At 48.6% G+C, this 22,785-nt stretch overlaps 1 protein-coding gene across 3 annotated transcripts in view; it reads left to right on the plus strand.

The window, feature by feature from the left end:
• TOM1L2 (target of myb1 like 2 membrane trafficking protein) overlaps positions 1-19,970 on the plus strand; it is a 57,326-nt gene extending 37,356 nt beyond the window's left edge. Inside the window, exons 12-16 of one of the 3 annotated variants that reach the window (XM_051778223.1) lie at positions 849-924; positions 4,038-4,103; positions 11,414-11,473; positions 13,968-14,004; positions 14,571-19,970. In XM_051778223.1, the coding sequence (XP_051634183.1) occupies positions 849-924; positions 4,038-4,103; positions 11,414-11,473; positions 13,968-14,004; positions 14,571-14,719 (388 nt within the window). In that variant the 3' untranslated portion in view covers positions 14,720-19,970. The remainder of the gene's footprint in view (positions 1-848; positions 925-4,037; positions 4,104-11,413; positions 11,474-13,967; positions 14,005-14,570) is intronic. The other 2 variants (XM_051778227.1, XM_051778234.1) reach the window with 2 other exon arrangements.
• The last annotated feature ends 2,815 nt before the right edge of the window (positions 19,971-22,785 follow it).

Consider the following 22,785-nt stretch of genomic DNA (forward strand, 5'->3'; position numbering starts at 1 on the left):
CTCTGTAAATAGTGCATTTCTTTGTCTGCTTCACTGCAGTTGCATAATTCCACCTGTCTTTGAGTCTCCCTCCGCCTCCCCCCTTGCACACATCAAGGTCAGGCTTCCAAATGTCATCTCAGGAGCTTTGCTAAATGTAATCTGGAATCAGACCTCTTTTCACAGTCCCCTGCTTGCTCTTGGACATGCTTAGAGTGCCTCATAACCTGTTTGCCTGCCTTTCATAATGCTGATCCTACTCTGTTTGCTTCAAGGTGCTTTCTGAAACTGATGGTCTTTGTACAGAGCACACTCCTCTTTTTGGGGATACACTCAGTGCACTTAGGTCTTGTAAAAAAAAAAAGAATGTGCTTTCTGATTTCCAGGGGAGTAAATCTGAGTATCCAGTGGCACTTCTCCTATGAGAAAAGGCTGGGAGAATTGGGATTGTTCAGCCTGGAAAAGAGAAGGCATCAGGGTGACCTAATTGCAGCTTTCCAGTACCTGAAGGGAGCCTACAAGAAAGATGGAGAGGGACTATTTACAAGGGCCTGGAGTGACAGGACAAGGGGGAATGGCTTCACACTGACAGAGAGTAGAGTTAGATTAGATAGTAGGAAGAAATTCTTCCCTGTGAGTAAGCTGAGGCACTGGAACAAGTTGCCCAGAGAGGTTGTGGATCTCAGGATGTGTTCAAGGCAAGGTTGGAGCAACCTGATCTAGTGGAAGGTGTCCCTACTCATGGCAGGAGGGTGGAACTGGGTGGTCTTTAAGGTCCCTTCCAACCCAGGCCTTTCTGTGATTCCGTGATTCCTCATGGGTGACTGCTGGACTTCCTTCTAGTTCTGTGGTTTGTTCCTTTCTTTCAGTGTGACGTACGAGGATCCACAGGCTGTCAAAGGACTGGCGTCTGCCCTGGATGTTCGGAAACAGAACACGGGAGGGGTAGGTCACGGCTCTGTGTTTTGTTATCCATGTGGAATCCCAGCTGTAGGCAGCTGCTTTGACCGAGCTTCTCATTCTGTATTCCAGCAACGTGCTAGCACTGGCTATTTTGAAATTGATATCTGGGAGCAAGTACTTGCTCAGTAATGATCTCTAAAGAGCTGCTGCTTAGCACTCTAGCCTAAAAGACGTCAGAATCATAGTGGGTAAATTCTCCTGTGTCCTTGTAGCTCGTCTAGGGGGTCCAGCTCTTTGACTGGAATTGCTGCTGGAAAGAATAAGTGGGAATGTCCTGTGAACACTGGTGTGCATTGGTTTTGTTTGGTTTTGCTTATGAAAGTTGATAAAGTCTTAATCTACTAGACTTTGCTCCAAGTGCATGGATACATGAGCAAGTTACAGGGAGAGAAACTATGCAGACTTTTAATGCTTCACATGCCTTGCCATAACTGCCCTCCCATGCAGCCTGTTCTGTGTGCCCAGGGCAGGCTCCTGCTCTCTTGTGTGGGCAGAGAAGGCCCATGTGCTGTCACCCTGCAGCAGCCAGCACTAAAAACATGGTTGAGAGAGCTTGGCCAGTTTTGTCTGCATCCCTCAGTGAAGGCAGAAGTGAAAGAGCTTTCAGATCGTCCCTCAACCCCTTTCTACTACCCTGCTTTTTAAAACTGTCCTGCTCTTTTGTACGCAGCTGTGTGTAAGGTTTTAGAGGTCCGAGCAAGTTCAGACCCTTTCCCAGTCCAATTTTGGGCTGTGCTGACCACTAGGGAGCACGGCAGAGCCAGCGTAGCATGGGAGAGCCAGTGCAGCGTGAATTGCCTCCCCATGCCTTGGCTGATCCCGCCCTGGTTCTTTCATGAGATGAAATGGGAGTGCTCTGGGCAGCTGGCATGCCTGGCAGCTTGTGCTCTGAGCCAGGGGGAATTTGTGTTGGGAGCCAGCTGGGGTCAGATCACAGCTGCCTGCCTGGGCCATCCTTTAGTGGGAGCAGGGCCTCAGCCATGATTTCTTACAGAGCATCCCCCCGACCCCACAAATCTAATCTGCTCCTTCCTGTCCCTGCCCTCCTGCAAAAAAGGGTAATTTATAACTCAGGTCAGCCCCGTGACCGGTTTCAAGCTCAGCCCCACAAAAGCTCATGCCAGCAGTACTGAGGGAAAAAGGGAAGCACAGGGAGGCAAGGGCAGAAGTGCATTGAGGGTAGCGGTGAGAGAGGAATTCCTGGATCCAGAGAGACATCCCAAGCCCCCAGCATGGCTGAGCTATTACTGGCAGGACCTGGGGAAGGATTTGAGATTCTGCTCTTTGTTCCTGGCTAACCAAACACAAGAGGCTTGCATTTAGCTGCTGGTCAAGGGGGCTGGATTCCCCTGGTGGCCTCGGGGTCATGTCCTTATTTATTAACACTTTTGTTCCCAGCCAGTTCTGCTTGAGGCACCAGTGCAACGTGTCATTCACACCAGCAGAGCTGCTGCTCTGCCCCAAGTGTTGTCAGTTCAAAGGGCTGTGGATAAGCTCGTCTGATGGTCAAAGTTTTTTGGGGCAAGTGCTTTATGGGTTGTGGAACTTGGGGCTCTGAGATGTTGTGGAGACTTTCAGACTCTTTTCAAAGGTCCTGATGACTGTATCATGTAATCCGAAGAGCTTGTTTTGAAATGCACTCGCTCAGTAATTGGTAAACACTACTTTTTCTCAACTGTTGTGAGGCTCGTGGGTGTCTCTTCTTAAAGGAAACAAAAATTAAACTCTCCTAAAGTTACCAGCCCCAGCATGTGTAGCAAAAAACTGGCAGTGCTTTGTAAATGAAAGACAGGTTTTAATTTGGGTAGAGCTAATTTAAGAACAGCTCTAGGGAGGAGCCAAAAGCTTTGCAACACATTCTTCACACACGTCTCGTTCCAGCACAGTTGTCCAGTGGTAGAATTCAGCACATCCCACATTTCTGATGTAGTCATTCTCAGAACGGTCTGTAGAGAGGAGGCTGATCACGTGACATTAGCTGTCTTTTAATGTGATTTAGCAGCTGGAAACAAGATGAGCTAAAAATACACTGTTTTCTTAATATTGCTTTTCCATGTTGGGAATTGCTTTTGTTGCCACAGAGTTGTTGCGTGATCACAACTGGGAGGAGAGGTGTCCAAGAAACAATTCTCTGGTGTTACACGGAGAGTAGATGAAATTGGAGTGATTTCCCCTGTTTATTTTTTTTTCCTCAGGAAATGAGACATAAAAGGTTACAGCTGATTCTCCATTACCTGTGGTAATGGGGACAGGAGGGGTGTCCCATGTGTGCAGGTATCTGGGTGGATGCACACAACACTCCCTGTTGAGCTCGCCCAGTTCTGGCAGGGCTGGTGGGCTGGAACCGCTGCGCTCTGACAGTCCCAAAGAAGCCCCTCCAGAGCTAGAGATGACTCTGCATCCCGCCCTGGCTCAGGGAGGAGATGCTGAAGGACGAGAAGCCATCTTAGAGTGTTTGTGGTGCTGTGCCATGCAGTCTGCAGCCTGCTCAGGGGAACTGGATGCATCAGCGCTCCTTTAACCTCTGTGCTCTTCAGGAGGGGCAGTTTGAAAGGCTGCCAGGACACTGCAGCAAACTGCCCTGCCTTACCCTCCACTCAGCACCATCACCAGAGCTGCCATGCTGTTGGCGTGGGGCAGAGTCTTCTGCTGAGGTCAAGGATGTGAGCAGGGCGTGCTGCACCCCACAGCTTCATAAACAAGGGAAACTCCACAGAGCGTGACACGAGACTTTCCAGTGCACTCTGACTGATTTCAGTAGCTTGTACAGCCTCACTTTTCCTTCTTCTAAGAAGATGACAAACATCAGCCTCACTTCTAGCCAGTGATTGTTTTATTTTATCATTACTTTTATTTTTAATATCAGCATGAAAGAAGTGCTAAGACCTTGTGAATTGTCTGCAGGGTGAGGTCTGTCCCCCACTGGACAGAGCTGACAGGCAGCAGAGGGGAACACAGCTGCTGCCAGAAGCTACCATAGGCTTTGTGTGTGTGTGTGTGTGTGCATGTATGTGAAGTTTTAAATTGTTATATTACTTTATTACGGGTTGTCGCTGTGGTTTCTCTCTTTATGGACCTTTCTGTTCTCAACACAGAGGAGAGGTAAAGGTGGGAACTCAGACATGGAGCCCATAGACAAGTGGCTAATTACACAAGGAATGGTGAGGACTTCACCAGTGAAGCGATTCCTACTGCCCACCCCAGTCCCTGACCTAGAATAACCATCCTCTGTTCACCTCTCGTCCTGCCCTGTTGAACCGCTTGAAATCGGACAGTACAAGGAGTTCATTTCCCACCTACATCATTACCTGGGGAAAAGGGAAAGATTTGCACCAATTTCTGGTTTATACAGCACAAAGACCTGTAAACAACTGAATCATTTGTAGGATCCCATGTCACCTTCGGAAGAGGCCTGGGGATCCAAGTGGTTCCTTCTACTGTCTTGATTTATTTATGCAGTATCCACTTTTCGAGGGATAAACACAAGTCTCATGGATCTTATTCATAAAGAGGACACTTGCTATTTGTCTTTAAAGCAGCCTTTTCTGGTAGTGATTTACTTCATGGTCTGGAATAAGCATAGGGAAGTTGTGGGATCATACCTAATTGAATTGATTAATGTAGGGATAGTTCTTTATGAAAGGAAGGAAATGGGAGAACTCCTACCCAGATTTACCTCTTCCACTGGCATTAGGAATCAGACTCCAAAAGGTACAATAATGTTTCTGGCTTTAAGGATTTAATTCCTGTGTCTAGTGATGCCAGTGCCCTGATAAAATCGGGCTTCTGAAGATCACTGAACCTGTGCACATTTTGACCTTGTTTGAAGTTGTCCTTCATCAACATGCTTGCAGAGAGAAGTTCAAAGCCTGCTTTAGGTGTAGAAACCAGAGGAAGGGAAAAAATAGCCTCAGCTATGCCTTAAAGCCAAGTTCTAAGACCAGTTTTATACCTTTGGACGATGTAATCCATCACTTTTAAGTGTTTGAGATTAGTACCAATAATGGGACCTAACTGTAGAAAATCCTCCTGAGACAGTCCTGGCTGTAGCCAAGTTCAGAAAGGTGCAGGGAGAATTCCCTTTGGGCTGTGGTGTGCTGGCAGTGCAGTGTGTGGGGCTGGTGTCAGGAGGCCCATGGAGCAGGAATGCCTCACTCCAGAGAGATCCCTGAATGTCCCAGACTCAGCTGCCCAGTGCTACAAAGAGAAGCAGCCCAGAGAGTATAATGTTGAGAAAATCCAGAGTGTGCAGTATCAACTCTGTGAAACACTTTGCATTTATTCTTCTGGATTTAGGGCTAATCCAGATTATTTCTCAGGGACAGCTTGGCAATTTGTCCCAAGTTTGCATGGCTGGTGCACACCCAGTGATTGGGCACGTGTTGTATCTGCCTGCCCTTGCAAGCACCCAAAAGCAGTTCCATGCCTGCTCACACACATGGATAAGCCTACTGTGGCTACCTGTCCTTGGGAGCCAGAGTGTCATTTTGGTGCTGTCCAAGACCCAAAGCTCATAAGATGAGAGTGAAAAGCTGTAAAATGAGCAGCAGTATCAGCTTTGCCTGTGATACTGTTGACTGTGGCTCACAGAGGCTCTCGCTGTTCGGTGGCTCTGTTGCAGCCAGGGATGTGCTGTGCCACTGTTAGATGTTCATCCATAATGAATAATCCAGTGATTGAGTTAGTTCCTCTTCTTTGCCTTTCCACTGTTTACAAGAGCGGGGAAGCATGAAATCGGCACCCCTGCTGTTCACACCACTCACACCACTGCTTTATTAAAAAAACAAACAGCATATTCCTTCATTGGCTTGTGGTTATTCAGTCTGGAAAAAGGATACTGCAGCATTCATGGAGGCATATGGATTTGGGGAGGGAAGGGGGTCTGGCTGTCCAACCAGCCTGTCACCTTGTTTGTATGCTAAATATGAGAGAGAAATACCTAAAATAAAACTAAACTAATCATTAACTCCGTTTCTCTCTTAACTGGCTGTAGTTCTTAACTGTATTTATTAATATGACCTGTAGCATTTGCAATGCCAGTGGATAACTAGAATTCCAGGTATGAACTTGATGTGCCCACTCTGGTAATCTTTTGTACTTCTGAAATGAGGGGGAAAGAGGGGTGAGCTGACACTGCTGTTCCCTGTGCCTGTACAACACTGAGACCACTCAAAGGGAATTCTCCACCTGCCAGAGTGGTTCTCACATCCCTCATGACCTCATGTTGTTCTGTCCAAACTGTGATACATTGCAGCTTAGGGTTGAGTCCTCCCCACTCCATTTCTGTGCATCCCAGTTCACCACACGCCTTTGCAGAGACAATCTCTGGCTCTACTCTCCCAGTGAATTTGGCAGCGTTGTTCTTGTTTCAGCTTAACCTGTAGCTCAGTTCTGCTGGTGAGGTGATGCCAGGACCATGCAGACACAAGCCACACCCTTTATCCATTCCAGCTCTGCCTACAAAACTTACACAGGCAAAATGATATCAGCCAGAAAATGTTTCTGGTTCAAACATGATTTAGGGATGGGAGATGAACTGTCCCAGTGCCAGATCTGTCTGCAGTGTGAGGTCAGGGTTTTGCCATGCAGGTATCACGTGGGTCTGTACCAGCAGCTCTTAGGACAGACAGGTTAGTGCAGGTGGTTCCAGTTCCCTTCTCATGAGATTGGACAGCTATTGAGATTTGCATTAATATGCAATAATATTGCATATATTCCCTTTGTTGGAATAATCTGTCACCCCATTCACGTGCCAAGTGGATTATTTGTTATGAAAGTGAGAAGCGGGTGTTGCTTAAGCCACCATGTCAAGACATTAATTGGGACAGTGGCAAGGGAGGGATGAAACTGAACCAAAATTCCCAGAAAGTGATTTGAACTACTCTCAGCATTGTATCCTGACCACCAGCAGCGAGCCTGGCTAGAGAGGAGAGCGCTCTCTGTAGTAAAGATATCTGAGCAAAGATTAAATGAAACCCCTGTTAATTAGTAACCAAGTGAGATTCCGCTATGTGCCTTCAAGAGAGAGACAGGATCTGAGATGTGGAAATCACTTGGGTAACAGACTGCAGAAATACGTCCTCATCTTGGAGACTGAAGTGCTTGAAATTGTGGATACACCAAAAAACAGACATGAGAAGATCTCATTTGTTCCATGTGGTAGGACCCCTCTCCCTTTTGAAGGCAAGCAGGTGTGTTCCCTTTAGCTGAAGACCACGTGGGTCTCCTTCCCTGTCCAGCTGTGACGTTTTTCAGAGCTCTGGACAAGGGTGATCCCACACCCCACGTGAGTGAGGTCTGTCACTGTCTGGGCACGCCTGTCAGATCCAGATGGGCTGGTTGTTGTACGGGCACAACAGGCTCTGTTGGGGAACACGCTGCACCCGAGCTCTGCCTTCCCTGTCTGTGCAATGTGTAGACACAGCTACAAGTGATCAAGTTGTTAATTTAATCCTTACATGTGAAGTCAAGCGTGTTCTAATATTGAGGGCAGGCAGCTATTTCAAGATCACAACAGCTTTAAATAGATGGTAAGGCTGTAGTAGTAAGCTGGAGTAGCCTACTAGTGTGCTCTTAGTGCTGCCACTAAGGAATGACAGACCTTTCCTTACTACTCCTAACCAACGAGGAGGAGTGAGTAGCAACTAACCAAGTACTGGTGTCAGCTTTGTTAAACATCTAGAAAGAAGTGGAATTAACTAAGCTATTACAAGGCAGTAGTCTAGCAACAATTAGCATAAACCTTGTTAAACATTTTAAGAACATTAATGAGCTCACCTAGAGACCTGAATTGTCATTTCATACCTGCTTCTTTTCCAGTGGGATCATTTTTAATAGAAATAAAATGTGATAATAATAACCTTAAACTGTCTTTTTAAGGGTAGAATATTGGATCTTATGACTTGTGAGGAAATATATTGGCAATACTCTTTGGCTTTTGATTGCTAGTGAGAACATCAACACAATCTAACTGAGATAAGTAGGAACTTGAATTCCAGGTTCCTGTGGGTTTTGTGGGATTGAACACTCGCTTTTGTTCTCCCAGCCCTCCTTTTCCATTTCCCTTTCAGGACTGTTGGGATGATCCCATTTGTAGGATTTTCCAAAGACTAAATAAAAAAGGAATTTGGACAATCAACCCAACTTTTAATTAAAGCCAGTTACTTAAAGCACCCAAAAATATGTTGCGACTTAATTTCCATTTACTTTGAGTATAGACTTTAAAAAAAAAAATTCACAATATCTTTATAAAAACAGCTCTTGCAGCCAGAACTGACTATCTGGGGAACTGTCTTGCCAAGACTGAGAGCTTCACTAGACCATGGATGTTTGCATAATCAAAGTATTAACAAGACAGTACCCCATTCCAGAGCCTTTTCCATGTAGTCTGTGGCTGCCACTGCTGTTTGTTCCCAGAAACTGTTGTCTTTTTTTAACGTGTAAACTAGTTAATTTATTTTTACATCTCTCCTGTTGGGATTTAGGGATTAGTTAACAAAACTCCCCTCCACATTTTTCAGTTTAGGGCTTTTGGAAAGGGAAGACTTGCCAAATACCCAAGTGACTGGCAAAAAATTAATTTCTCTGTGTGGTTGGTTTAAAATGAAATATAAATGGTACAATGTGTAGTTAAAATAATTTAAAACTTCCAGTTGCTTTTTGAGAGTTCTCTCGCCTCTTTATTCTCGAACAAATGAAACCTGACATGTGTAACCCATGTTTTATGGGGAAAATGGGGCTCAGAGTCTGAAAAGAGCAAATGGGAATTTTAAGCAATAGATACAAACCCTCAGCTCTTCTGTGGGTGTGCTGGGAGACAGGGGAAGCTTTTTAAAAGGTCAGTGCTGAATAGCAAACGGCTGACACACTCAAATGTTTATCTTACAGCTTTGTCTGCTTCTCTGCAAGAAGTGTTCTTGCACTTCTGAGGGCTTTGTTTGTTTGTTATAAGTAGCTCAAGCTGAAAGTAGAATTCCTTTTTTTCTTTTTTTTTCTTTTTCTTTCTTTTTTTTTTTTTTAAATCTTAAAAAGCACCACAGCACAAACTGCTGTGCTGTTGAGCTGTTCTTCGAGGACTCCTGCAAACTCAAGAGTCCCGTGATTCTCGGGAATCCAATCATCTGTCATGTTGTCAGGATAACCAAGATTTGGGCTGCTGTTCCTTCTAATACAGGGACCACAGGACTGCCAGGCTTTTTAGAACAGCTGCTCTTATTTTCATAGAATTATAGAATCCTGGAATGGTTTGGGTTGGAAAAAAAGATCATCTCATTCCACCCCCCTGCCATGGGCAAGGACACCTTCCTCTAGCCCAGGTTGCTCCAAGCCCTGTCCAACCTGACCTTGAACAGTTCCAGGGATGGGGCAGCCACAGCTTCACCTACTGCATTCAGGTTAAGCAGCACAGGAGAGAGACAGCAGTGCAGCCCCTGCAGTGGGTTTTAGGTTGCTGCTGGCTGAATAAATTCATTACTTTATATCTCTGAAGCCAGTGCTTTAGAAAGCTGTTAAACTAACAAGGCAATTCTACAAGATGCAACTTGTCCTTGGGAAGGAGCGTGTTGGAAGATGTCACAGAGCTCTCCTCTTGTGAGTGGCTGTCTGGGCCAGCTCACAGCAGCCCCACCACACTCCAATAGATGATCCAGCAAATTTATCCTAAAACTGGCCCATTCCAAAGGAAACTACAGGAACTTATTTTCTGTTTGGGATCTTCGTATATTGGCTGAAAGCAAAATGACACCTTGTACCTCTGACCCTTCTTGGATCTGTCACGTGCACTTTTGTCCAGGAACCTGCCGAGTCAGAGCCCGGTGCCTGTCTTGGTGGGAGATGCTTTGGGTTGAGCCCTGAATTTTCAGTGCTTTGACACAATTAACCCACCTTAGCAGACCTCACCTCAAGCAAGGGCTTAACTGGCCTCAGTACAAAGGACCATTTGATTCCATAAAAAAATTCCAGAGGAGCTTTGCTAAACAGCCTCAGCCTGTGCTGCTGCCTCTGTGATCCAGCGTCTGTCTTCCTCTGCTAGAAGTGCCTGAGAAAACTGCATCTCCCAGTAAATTTATCTGCCTTTTTCAGCTCTTTTATGGAATCACAGAATCATTAAGGTTGGAAAAGACCTCTAAGATCATCAAGTCCAGCCATTAACCCAGCACTGGCAAGCCCACCACTAAACATGTCCCCACCCACCACATCTACATGTTTTTTGATCACTTCCAGGGAGGGTGATTCCTCTGAGGGGTTTCTGGCAAAGCTGTGGAGAACCCCTGACACCTTTTCTGCCTAGGAAATCCTCTCCAGCAGCGCCAGGTCTCCTGCCTGCCAGCCCCAGTGCTTGGCTGCTGTCCTCTGGCCTGGAACCTGCGTGTCTGACATTGTTTTCCAAGTATTTTTCAGGTTGTCCTTACGAGATCTATTGTGGTGTTTTCCTGTTTACCTCTTCAGGCCTCTGTTGTATTTAAGCAGTGTAGCTAAGTCAGGAAATTCTACACCTAATACCCAGTAATTTCCCTTCACTGCCCCAGTTGCCTCTAGCGCTGTGGGAAATCACTGCACTTCAGCTGCCCCTGCTCTGTCTGTAGCAATCCCACCAGTGACATGAGTGGTTCCACTGCAGGGGCTGAGGTGAACCTTCCATGCCTGGATGTTAAACTACCCCTGGAGACGTACAGGCAAGCTCTGGAGAGCCCTGCTGCAGCTCTGGAGCCGAGGGCAGTGCCTGCTGTGCTCTCTTTTGTCCCATCCTCCTCCTCACCCTCACCTCTGAGTCTCCGCACTTTGCACTGCCAAACCTTGGGTTCTCCTGCCTCTGCTGCCGAGGGGTAGGAATAGGGAGCTGGGACAGGTTTGCTTTAAACCGTTGTGTCAAGGCTTGCCAGGTCCCGGTGGTGTGGTGGGAGGAGGATCTGGGAGGAAGCATGACTGTGCCCTGGGCTCTGACTCTTCCACCTGCGGGGAAAAACCAGATTGTTTTCATAGCAGTGTTGCCTGAAGACTTTGAGCCCCTCTTTTTCTAACTCTTCACTGGGGCTAATACTCATTTAAAAAAAAAAAATGAAAGGTGTAAATTTAACATTTCAAAAACTAACTGATATCCAGTATTCTACCCTTAAAAGCTTTTCACGATCAGGATTAGAATCATCAGTCCATCTTGATGGTTTTAATACATGGTCGAGAAGTTACCCGTCTTATGCTGGCATCGTCACGTCATCCCCCATAATCTTTCTCTTGTTTTTTTTTAGCCTTGTTGTTCATAATTTCCTTTCCAAGTTGTTTCTTTATTTGAAATGCCATTTATATTTTGTTGCCTTTTTTTTTTTTCCAGCACATCTTACATCTTTGTTTTTTTTTTTTCTTCTGTTTGTTTGTTTTTAATCTTATTTCTGGCGTTTTCCATCGCTCTGTGGCCATGATTGTGGATGTGTTTTGGTTTTTGCCTGCCTTGCTGTTCTCTCGCTGCACTCCCTAGATCCCTGTTGCACAGTCCTCTGTCATGGATGACATTGAGGAGTGGCTCAGTACCGACTTGGTGAGACTCTTTATATTTTCATTTTTCACTTGTATGGGTAACTTTCAATGCATTGCTGAGTTCCTGGTACTTCTCGTAGCAGGAAGCAGTGAAACTTCCCAACCAGAGAGCTTGGTTCCCTTTGAAGGGAATATCTAAGCAGGAGGAGACAGGGTTGTGTTCAGCAACTCAATCAAAACACTTTTTTCTGAACGGTTTTATTTTCCCTTCTCCATGTGAACATCACAGAAAAACATGTGTTCCAGAAATCACGGGGTTCTGGTCCCCAAATAGGGAAGCATTAAATATGGGCTGAAGTTTTCTCCACCAGGTTTAAAGCCCATGTTTTAAAGCTGAATTATTTAGACAGGATCTAAGTTCATGTTTATGTTGAGGCATGCTTTTAAGAGATGCTGGATCAGGGCTTAGATTCCTTTCAAATCAAGATGTCTTTGTTAAACTGGTAGGCAATCTTGACATGTTTCATAATAGTAATAATAAAAATTTATAACAGTCTCTCTTCAGTGTTTATAACTTTCAGTTTCTCCTAAATTATTATTGTCTGGTAATTATTAAACAAACAAACAAACAGCAGAACTAAAAGTAGCTTTTCCTACGCTCTGGATTTTCTTTTGCTGTCCCAACACACATTTGGTTTAAGCAGGGTACCAGCATTACCCATTTATTCTGTTGGTTTTTTTTTAATGTAAGCATCTGGCTCAAATTAACCAAGTGCATTTGGGGGAGGGGGCAGGTGGTGGGTTGTGTTCATGTGTTCTTTTAAACATGGTTTTAGTAGACTGAACTTGTGGTCACCATATCCCCAAGGATCATCTCCTTCCATTCTTCCAGCTTTAGACAGAACACTCCCTACTCCTTAGGGTCTCTCCCAGCCCCTTGCTGTTGCCTGCTCAGCTCCCAGCTGGGAGCTGTGGGGTTCAGGCTCTGGCTCTGGCAGCAGAGCTGCCAGCAGGCTCTGGCATGTCAGCCCTCCCCTCCAGCACTGGAGGAGCTGGCTGGACTGGAAGGGAGAAAATTCTCCAGCTGCCCAAAGGTGCCTGAAGTGCTTAAACAGATTCTGGGTTCAGCGTTTGAGCTTGGCTGTCTCTGAAATGTCACTGGGTTCTAGCTGCAGGTAGGTTTGTCAGGCCCCGGTACAGGAGTCACTTTCAAATTTAATTATAAACTGGCCTCATTTTGTTAAAGAAATACAGTAAATGTAGCGTGTCCACTCTGTCTTTGGCATTTAAATTAATTTAGCGGGAGAGATCTGATGGAGAGAGATGGAGGTAGCTCTGTGCATCTGTCATGCCCTGGACAGTCCTGCCTAAAAGGAGCAAAGGAGAGAATTGTCCTGTAAATGCCTGAGCAAGCCTGAGGGTGTCCCTGGGTCCCCATCCCAACTGTATGTGGGTGCAGCAGAGAGAAGCCTCTGAGAAAATTTGGGCTGGATTTTTGTTTTTCACTCTGGGTCCCCCCCTCCTTTTTTTGTTCATGGTTCATTTCAGTTCTCTGCTTCCCAGCTGAGGAAGTTGCAGATTAGGTTAGACAATTGTTATTTATTTCTTTGCCCTTTTTGGGATACTCTGGAACAAACTCTCCCTGTGAAGCAGTGGCTGCTGTGTGAACCTTTGGAAACCTCAGTGCAGCAGGAAACCAGGAGATACTCAGGCACTCCAGTCAGTATGTCCCCACTCTCCTGGCAGAGAAGCCAGATATAGACAAAAACTTTTCTTTTTTCAAAGCAGGTTCAACATCAGGTTTTAAACTAGTATTTTTATCCATCTTTAATATCCTGATAGATTGGCAAGGATGCATATCACTGGACTTCTAATTTCCTTATTGGAAATTCACATTAAAATGCACACAGCTGGTAGAAATGCAATGACCCCCAGCATTCCCAGCCTTTCATTCTCATGGACAGACACTAACTGCCATCATATCCTTTATCCAGCCCACCCTGGATTTGTCTTTGTACAGCATGGATACAGGAAAGCTATATTTTTGTATGGATTTTAAAATTAACTCCCACAGGAGGAATGTTGGCCCCAAATGATTTTGTAGTGCGTGTCCTTTGTCAGCTAAAAGTGCATCTTATTTGAAGAGACAATGCAAACCACAGTCCTGACTTTCTTAAGGACTGTGTGACAGGAAAGATGCCATCTGGTACAGTGTATGTGTGACTCACACAGCTCAGTTTTGGGCCAGAATTACAGTCTGAAGGGGAAACAGTGCTGGACTGACACTCAGATCCAATGGGGAAAGCTTAGCTATCCACCAGCAATCTTCAGAAACATCTCAGTGCTCGTCCTCCTGCTCTGCAGTGCAGTGAAGTGTCAGTCCTCACTGGCCTCCTGACGTGGGAGCTGTGTGATTTCCCCAGGTCGCCCTGCTCCGATGGTTAATATGTGGAAACGAGTGGTGGAAACTGTCCAGTTGTATTAAAGGTGGAGGGGATGACAGGGAAGGGGAATTGCTGCCTGTGTGCTCACGTGCCTTTTTGTTCCCATTGCAGAAAGGCAACGAACTGGAAGAAGGAGTGACCAGTGAAGGTAAGCAGAGATGCCCATGGCTATGAGCCCTTCTCAGGTTAGTGCTCAGATGGAATTTGCTTTGATCCCTGCTGAGATGCTGCCTTCTCCCAGCCTGATGTTCCCCAGCAAATGCTTCCGTGCTCAGAAAGGTGGGAGGAGAGCATTTCAGAGCAAAAGGTTCATGTTTATGGTGTGGGGAGCCCTCCTGGCTGTAAGTGCTTCCCTGCCATCTTCCTTGGCTGAGCACTGTGTTTGTGCCAGCAGGAATGTGTCCCCAAGCTGCTCAGCCCTTTGGAATGATGTTTCCCTGGTTCTGTCACAGCCGGTGGCATTGTGTGGGTTTGATTCCAGCTGCTGCCTGAGCTCGGGTGTCTCCAAGGACGGCTGTACCCTTTCCCGAGGAAGTCAGGCTGTGCCAGTGTGTGTGCCTGCAAACTCAGCCCTGCAAACTCCAGGCACTGGAATTTAATTCCGGGACACTAGGCACTGGAATTTCAGACCCCTGCTAACCTCTGTCCCTGGGGCCCCACAACCCCAGGTCTTACCTGTCTTCCTTCTTGTTGTTTTTTTTTTTTGCATTGCAGAGTTTGACAAATTTTTAGAAGAGCGAGCCAAAGCGGCGGAGATGGTTCCCAATCTGCCATCCCCTCCCGTGGAAGCCCCCACCCCTCCGACAAACCCCTCCGGCAGGAAAAAGCAGGAGCGCTCGGAGGACGCCCTCTTTGCACTGTGAAGGTGGCTCGGAGCCGCCCTCCCACCCCTGTGCTCCGCGGGCCAGTGTCGCTGTCAGGCCACTTTGTCCTCCTTGGCTAACAACGACCCCCCTCCTCCCCATTTCATAGTTTGCTTCTCCTTCCCCCCCTCCCCAAACGGTCCACCCCCACAAGCTGACTCTTTCTATTTAAATCCAACACTATTCCTGCCAGACCACGATTCTCCAGCACTCGCTTAATCCCCTCCTTCCTGTCCCAGCTGCACAAAACCAGCTCTTGATGCTGAAAACCCCTTCAGAATGCACGAGTACGTCACACTGGGCTGAAACAAAAGCCCAGGGGGGAGAGAGCAGCCTTGCCCTTCAATTTATGTAGGGATCATCCTCTTCTGTAGGCAGGTCCTGCCAAGTAGACGGCTCTGTCAATCAGCATGTAATTGACTGAGCTGGAATGTTCAGGAGGAGTGTGTCTTTATTTTTAGATAAAATGTTAATGTATTGGCTTTCGTGTTGGATTCGACAGCAAGGAACAACTGTTCCCCTTTCAACATGTGCTTCACAAGTTAAAATCCTTTACTCTCCCACTCACACATCTCCTGGTACCATATGGTGGCCGCTTTTCCCCACTTTCTGTGGCGTTTCATTTCTAAATCTCACAAGGTATTTTTTGCCTTGTGTTTTATCTGGGCTTGCTCTAATTTGAAGCAGTCTGTTGGCCATGTCCAGTAGCTCTGGCAGTTGATGAGAATGGGAAATGCTGGGCTAAATGGATGCTGTAATGCTGATGCAAGGAAGCACCTCGTTCCTTGGGAGAGCACTCTCACACGAGGAGTTTTCCTGGTGTGTTTGCCTTTTAAAATAGCTCAAGTTATTTTTTCTTTACCTTAGATTCCTTCTTGGGTGACTGTAGAGCTCTGCATTTGGTGTAAATAACATCCATGCAGATGGATGGGACTTGCTCATGGATGGGGTGTGAACTGAGGTTCCTGGATTCCCTACCATGCCTGGTAGGATAGACATGCTGGTTCTTGGGGGTAGGGATGAGAAAGAGAGGCAAACCCCAGAGGCTTGTATGGAACGCTGAGGGAGATGGTTACCATGGAGGGATTAGCTGTCCCAGCCTGTGCTGGAGGTGAAACTCCTCATTTCCTTCTAGTTTTGCACCTGAGAAAGTGTTGGATGACTGTGGCTGTGCCATCTTTAGTTTTTGGAGAGTCCTTTGATCCCTATGCCCTTTATTAACGCCCAGCTCCTACGGGGCTGCAGTCTCTGTGCAAACAAGCATATTCCCTTGCTTGCCAGAGGCATGGCTCAGAGTGCTGCTCCTCTGGAGCTGCCAGAAGGGATTCCAGCATGTGTGCCTGCCTTGCTGGGCTGACAGGCAGAGCTGGAGCAGGCAGCTCCAGCCATCACTGCATCCCCCAGCATGTTCCTTGGGAGGAAGCCAGTAGTGCAGGATGGCAGGATCAGAGGGCTGAGCACATGGCAGGAGAATCTCCCATCCTGACAGAGAGGCACTTTATCAGCTGAACGCCCATGCAGGCAGGAGGCTCCAGCCCCCCCTTCCTCAGGATGCTCCTTGGCTTAGGCAACCAGCCCCTTCCTTCTGACCTGACATGTCTGAGCTTCCCAGGATGCTGATGTGTGTTGAGCTCTCTTGGAAGTTGCTCTAGACTAAGTGATAGAAGCTTTTATCTCAGCATAGTGATTTCAGCCCATACCACACTCTCTGGGGACCACACGCTTTGGGAGGTTGGGACACACAAAACCTGTTACCAAATGGCCTGATGGGCAGCACTGATGGTCTGTGAGAGCGGACACATTAATCTTTGAAGGGAAGTGTCAGTGCAGGATTTCCAGCCTGTCCCAGGTCAGGTGTCACTCTGTGCTCTCCCTGCTCATCGTCTCCTCTGTCCTGCCTTGCCTGCATCCTCTTCCAGGATCCCTCCATATGTAGCTGGGCCCAGGCCAGGTTGCCCTGCCACCCCTCTGCACTGATGTGGCACCTCATTGCTGCTCTGTAGGTCACTGCTCCCTGCAACCTGGCTTGCAAGAGGACAGGGAAAACCAGTGTAAGGATGGAGATCGCTTGGGGATCAAGCTTTCCTCCCCACTTGCTGGCCCTCTCCCCAGTTGAAGCCCTTCTGTGTGGGTCTGCAGAGGGTTTCTCCCATTCCATCTTCTCCGTGGCTGCTGGAACGTGCCAGGACAGTCTGCCTCAGCTTCACTGTGCACTGCTGCTCCCACGCACTGCCCTCGCTCTCAACAACAAGGTGAGCCCAACGCTCAGGGATTAGCACTGCCAGCTCTTGCCTTGCTGCAACACGTCAGATGTGGCCACCAGCTCCCAGAAACCTGAGGAACCTTCTGCAGCAGCGCTGATTTGATTTCAGATGGTCTGGTGATCGCCTGAGCAGTCTCGCCAGCTCAGAATGAATTGCTGGTATTCCCGTCAATGCAAAAAGCTCTGTGGGTGTTTTAAGTGTGTATTTTCTCTTCTAAATCCTTGAAACACATTGACCCTGTAAATGGCCACATCAGGTGATTCTAAGCATGTTAATCCAGCTTCCCTGCCAAGCTGGAGGAGATAATCGCATTGCTCAGGCCTGGGGACACTGTCAGATGATGCAGAGTGGCACGGATGTCACCGGCGCTGTCACCGAGCCCCTGCAGCGTCCCACTGCTTCGGGACTGCTGGCCCTTCGTCCTCCACCCCTAAGCCAGAAGGTGCTGGGGGCAGTGTGTTGTCAGCGCTTCTTTCTGTCCCACTAAACCTGTCCTGGGACCTCCAAGGTGTTGCTTTAGGGACAATCTGGTCCCTTTCTGGAAGATTCTGCAAAGCTGTTGGTGACTGCTCGCTCCAGCTGGGAGGAAAAGAGATAGAATGAGAAGGGTGGGGCTGGAGGAGATACAGAGCGTGTGTTGGCTCAGCTTGAGGGGCTGTTTTGATGCGTGCAGCCTCAGGCACTGCATGGTCCCCACTGACACCCCATGTTATCCACAGGAAAGCCAGGATACTGCTTGCAGGGGGTGGCAGTGCCATCAGCACAAGTGGTGGCTTTGCTGAAAGTAGAGCAGCTCCCAGGAGATGCCTGCCTTGGGAGGAAACATACTTTTGGAAGGACCCTGGCTGAGTCTAGAGCCCAGATCCACCAGACCTGGCTCTCAAGGCTGGAAGCACTGATAAGATAACTGAAGGAAGATAACAGAGCGTGCGGCAGAACGGGTGGTTTAGCCCAAACCTTCTTTAACACACACAAGAGTTACGCTAGAGCTTCCCAAATGTCCTGTATCAGGATCTCTCATCTTCCCTGTCCTCTTGTGGTCTGCAGAAAACCGGAGCGGTGGGAACTGTCTGAGGGAAAGGGAAGGGGTTTTTCACTTCAGGAGACCAACTTCTCAATTTATTCTTCCTTTGCTTTCACGCCAAGTGCTTCCTCTGTGCAAGTGGGCAGAGGACTCGTGTGGCTCCAACGCTTGCGAGAACAGGGATGGAGCTGCAGCCTGATCCACTTTCCATAAGAAATAACATCCCAGCGCTTTCTAGGCATATTAGGAATCACAGCTTGACACTCAATGACACTAAATTATTCTCGGGGTCCTTTGTAAGTTCTAATCATGTCCTATTCTAGGTTAAAATATTTATTTTGTCAATATATTTTCTTTCCAGTGTGTTTTTTAACCTCTTCTGTTAACCCTTCATGTGCTGAGATGTAAGAAATGAATGGTTTCTATTTAAATATATTCTTTGGGTTTTTTTAATTGTTCTGTGTAGATTTCAGCTGCATCTTCGGCAGGTGTAATAGATAACAATGTGCTCTACAGACATTTAGGGTGTTTAGGATGTAGGTAAGGCTCATAGGAGAACTGCTCATAAAAACGTAGCACGGTGTCTCTTAAAGGGAACAGCATAAATGCAGACACTAGTCCATACTGGGACCCTCACGTAGCCTCCAACATACCTTTTCCCTTCCGATTATCACAGCCTCCATCTCTGGGATGTGCTGATCAAACCAGCTCTGCCATTCCCAGGGCTGGTTTTGCACCTCCAAGCTGAAAGACGTACAGTGGGGATTTCTGTTTGTTTGACTTTGGCTTTTTTTTATGGGATACATTGGCTGTTTCCACTTTGAAATGGAGGACTCGGAGCTGGCTGTGGTGGCGAGATGTTTCCCTCCAGTGGTGGAAGAACAGATCCGGGCCATGGTTTCAGGCCCAGGGCAGGGTGATGGTCCCTCCATCAGCTGCTGAAGGAGCCCTGGCTGTTCCTGCTCCCCTAGTCCCTGCTCTCCTACTGTCACCCACAGGGAGAGGACATGCAGCCCAGGAGAGCAAATAGAGCTGCATTTCCAGCACTGTTTTGTCCAATGAGTTGTCGAGTCTCTTGTGGCTGCAGGGAGTCCTGGAGTGGGAACTGCTTGTGCTATCTTCATCCCTGTCCATCCCTGTCCAGCTCCGTCATTGTTTACCTCCTCAAGTTTAACCACAAGGCTTGCGGAGCCTCCCCTGGAAAAAAACAGCTCAGGACAGTTATTTTTATGGAAATAATGAAGCAGTGAGTGGCTTTAGAGCCATCTCGGAGGTAACCCTTCCACTGCTGGGGGCTCCCACCAGCCGAGGAGACGAGGCAGGAGTCCTCTTGCCAGGTGCCCTCACAGCACCTTTCACCTGTCCCTCCCAAACCGCAGCCTCCGGAGCGGGCTGTGCCTGTCTGCTCCAGCCCCAGGCTCCCCACACCTCCTCCTCACCTGGAGAGAGCTGAGGCTGTGTGTCACCAAAAGCCAACTGGCCTCGAGCAGCGCCGAGCTCCGGTGCTGGTTCTCTTTAGCCCATGGCAAACCCACTCCAAACTTCCCACCCTGCTCCGTGTTTTTATGAGTACGAGCTCCTCATTCCATACATGTTCCTATGAGCTGTCGTTAACCCTACAAACGTAACCTGTGTAATAGCTTCTCTGTATATTACAGCTGTAGGCTTTCCAGATAAAAGTGGATAATATTTATTTACTGAAGATACTGGATATTTTTTTGTTTGGGAATGGGGTAGGGGGAGAAAGGGGACATAACTGATTAAAGAAATCGACTATGTAAAGAGAAACAAAATACACAAAAAGCAGAGAAACCCAACACTAAAACGTTGCTGTATTCACGTAGAAAATGTTTCCGTTAAGGACGAGACAACTGTATTAATCTGCCATTGTTTAACTTGCTCCAGAAATCATCTCCTTGGTTCCTGCATGTGAGATATTCCAATAAATACACTATTAGTGTGAGCTGGGGGTGCTATTGTCTGTCTCAGCTGGGGACTCGCTCAGTTCCACTGCCTGGCCTGAGGATAGGGAATGAGTGAGCACAGGGGACACGTGTGGCTCTTGGGTACCCATCAGATGTCCAAATTTGGAATCCTCAGTCTCCTCCAGATGACAGAACCCAGGTATTCCCCCTGGAAGAAATGCTGTCCCCTGCAGATGCTCTTTGTGGGTCATGCTGTGTGAGGTGCTGTGTTGCCACTGCTGGTAAATTTGTTCCCCACTAAATTCTTGCACATCTTTTGAGGCTGACAACAGGCCTTGGTGACCTAGAAAGTGACGGGTCAGGAGCTGTTGAGCACTGCACATGGTGATGTTCCCAGCCCATCCAAGGGCCACTTTCCTGACTCATCAGTCAGGAATTTCTTCCAACATCCCCATTATGATGGTGGTTTTGATGGGCAGAGGATAAGGGAGAGTATCAACTTAGGAACCCTGGAGAAGTGACATTGGCCAAAACCAAACCAGTCTGTCAGAATGGTGCCCTCCATCCTGCCCGTGGAGATCCAAGCTGATGATTTAAAGCTGGGGAAGGGGTTGTGGAACAGCTGGAAAGATGGGTTTCCTCTCCCTGTAGCCACATTATTAGCATTAAATTGGCCCTGCCCCAGCTTGTTTACCCCGCACTGATCATGTGCCTGGTTTGCTGTTGGATACATTCAGGGTGGTTCTTGGCCTGGATAATTGGGAAAGGTGTGGAGCTGCTGCTGCCCTGAGAGGGCAGAAATAGCACAAAAAGCACTGGGTCAGAAATGTCCAGCGCTGTGCTGGGGGGCTGTTGAAGAGGGGGCTGCTGGAGCAAAGGGCTGCATCACACTGTCCTCTGCAGCCCCACAGTCACATGCATGAGGCAAAGATCCCTCTAACCCCAAATTCTGCCTTTAACAGGGGCAAAGTGGGTGCAAAGGGAAGACTGTAAGAGCAAGATAAGCATGTGGGGAATTGCTTTTCCCATGTGTGCTCCCCCCAGCCACTGGTCATCCAGCTCCCTAAACCGAGCATGGATTCCCCAGGTTTGTGAACCCTGGTGGGCTTCTCCTCTCCAAAGCTGCTCCTGCAAAGACTGTGCATGGGCTGGGAGCTTCCACACATGGCACCAACCTCCATATGGGCAGAGGCCTGGGCAGGGTGAGCGTCATTGCTTTTTGGCACTGGGGAGCAGGTTTGGATCCCAGTGTGAATTGGAAATGACCACACGGGCATTTGCCTTTTCACATTTCACCTTGGGCTAAATAAACCTGGAGCGGGGGCTGCACTAGAGTGACACTAAGCCTGGCTTGGGAAGGGGCAGTTGGCAGAAGCAGAGTTACAGGTAGTGAATGAAAGAAGAGGCTTTAAATCTGTTTGCGACACTAATTAATGATTAACGCCGCTCTCTCACATAACAAAACAACCCCGGAGCAGGCGGGATGCCACAGGCTGGGAGCACGTCCTGCCGCCTTCAGCGCAGGGCTCAGGTGTGCTGGCCGGTGGGAAACATCCAGGGACTCACTTCGAGGGGGCCCACCTGGCTGAGCGAGGGTGCAGCAGGATGTGGGATGCTCCGTGCACGGTGCCTGGGGCTGCCACATTCAGGCACAGCCCGTCCCGGAGCTGTCGCTGCCGCCGGTGCAGCTCGGGGCGATGCTCCACTGGTGAGACCTATGGAGCCGCATGAGCCGGCCCGGCCGGCTCGGTGGCCAGAGCCCAACCATGCCGGGGCCAGTTTGTTTTCTGTCTCATCCATCCCTGCGGTTTCCTCCCAGCCTTGCGCTCAGGAAAATGTCTCAGTGACTCCGGAGCGAGCACGTGGCCCGCCCGCCATCCCCCCAGGACCGACATGATGTAATCGCGGGCCCTGAGCCGTGATGTAGAATCACTCCACTCCGGGCTGCTGCGCTTATTGGCTGCGTGGCCCTGGTCCTACGGGCGGGGTTTTCCCTATCCCGCAACCCAGCGCACCCCCGGGAGCCCCGCCCCGCGTGTCATCCATCACCCCCAAACCTGGCCCACGGAGCCGCCGCGCTGCCTCATCCTTCGCCGGTGCAGGCAGGATGCTGCTCTTTGCTGCGGTCCCCCTGGAACAGGGGGAAGTATCCCGTGTGGGTCCCTGGGATGCACAGACCCTCTGGATCTGGATCGGGGAAGGAGGCCTGGCAAAATCCGGCTTCTCATGCAGTTCGTGCAAAAATAAAGCCACGTTTGTGCGTGTTATTTCCCTCCTCCAAGTTTATGCGTGTGATTTCCCTCCTCCGTGTTTATGGGTGGGATTTCCCCCCTCCATATCCCACGGAGAAGGCTGTGCCCCAGATCTTGCGTGGGTTATTAAAGGTCTGTGACCCCTATGCTCACAGGAGGCTCCTCTAAATCCAGGGGGGCGAGAGCACATCCATATGTCCAGCCCTGGAAACCTTCCTTGTCCTCCTGCAGCACATGGACTGCTACAAGGAAAGGGAAAACCCACCACCAGAGAGACTGGCTTCTCCCTGGTGACCCCAGTAAAAAGGGGGGGGAAGCACGTGGCCCCCCTGCACACCCCGTGGCAGCTCATGGATCTCCCAAGGGTTTTCCATAGTAGTGTTTGCCGTGCTGAGGGATGTCCGAGTGGCTGCTGGTGCCCTGCATGTGGGTGACACTGCCCCAGCTGCTGGTGAAAAGCTGAACCAGGACTGCCTGGGCTCGGCCCCAGCTCGGACACGGGTCAATGTCCCCAGAGTGAGGAGGCTGGAGTGGGGGTGAGGGTGCAGAGGGGGCCTGCAGGGCTGTGCACCTCCAGCTCTGCTGCCACCACATGCACACA

This window comes from Manacus candei, unplaced genomic scaffold (genome assembly GCF_025592945.1).
Source record: "Manacus candei isolate 608988 ecotype Guabito, Panama unplaced genomic scaffold, ASM2559294v1 h1tg000002l, whole genome shotgun sequence".
In the NCBI taxonomy this organism is placed as follows: Eukaryota; Metazoa; Chordata; class Aves; order Passeriformes; family Pipridae; genus Manacus; species Manacus candei.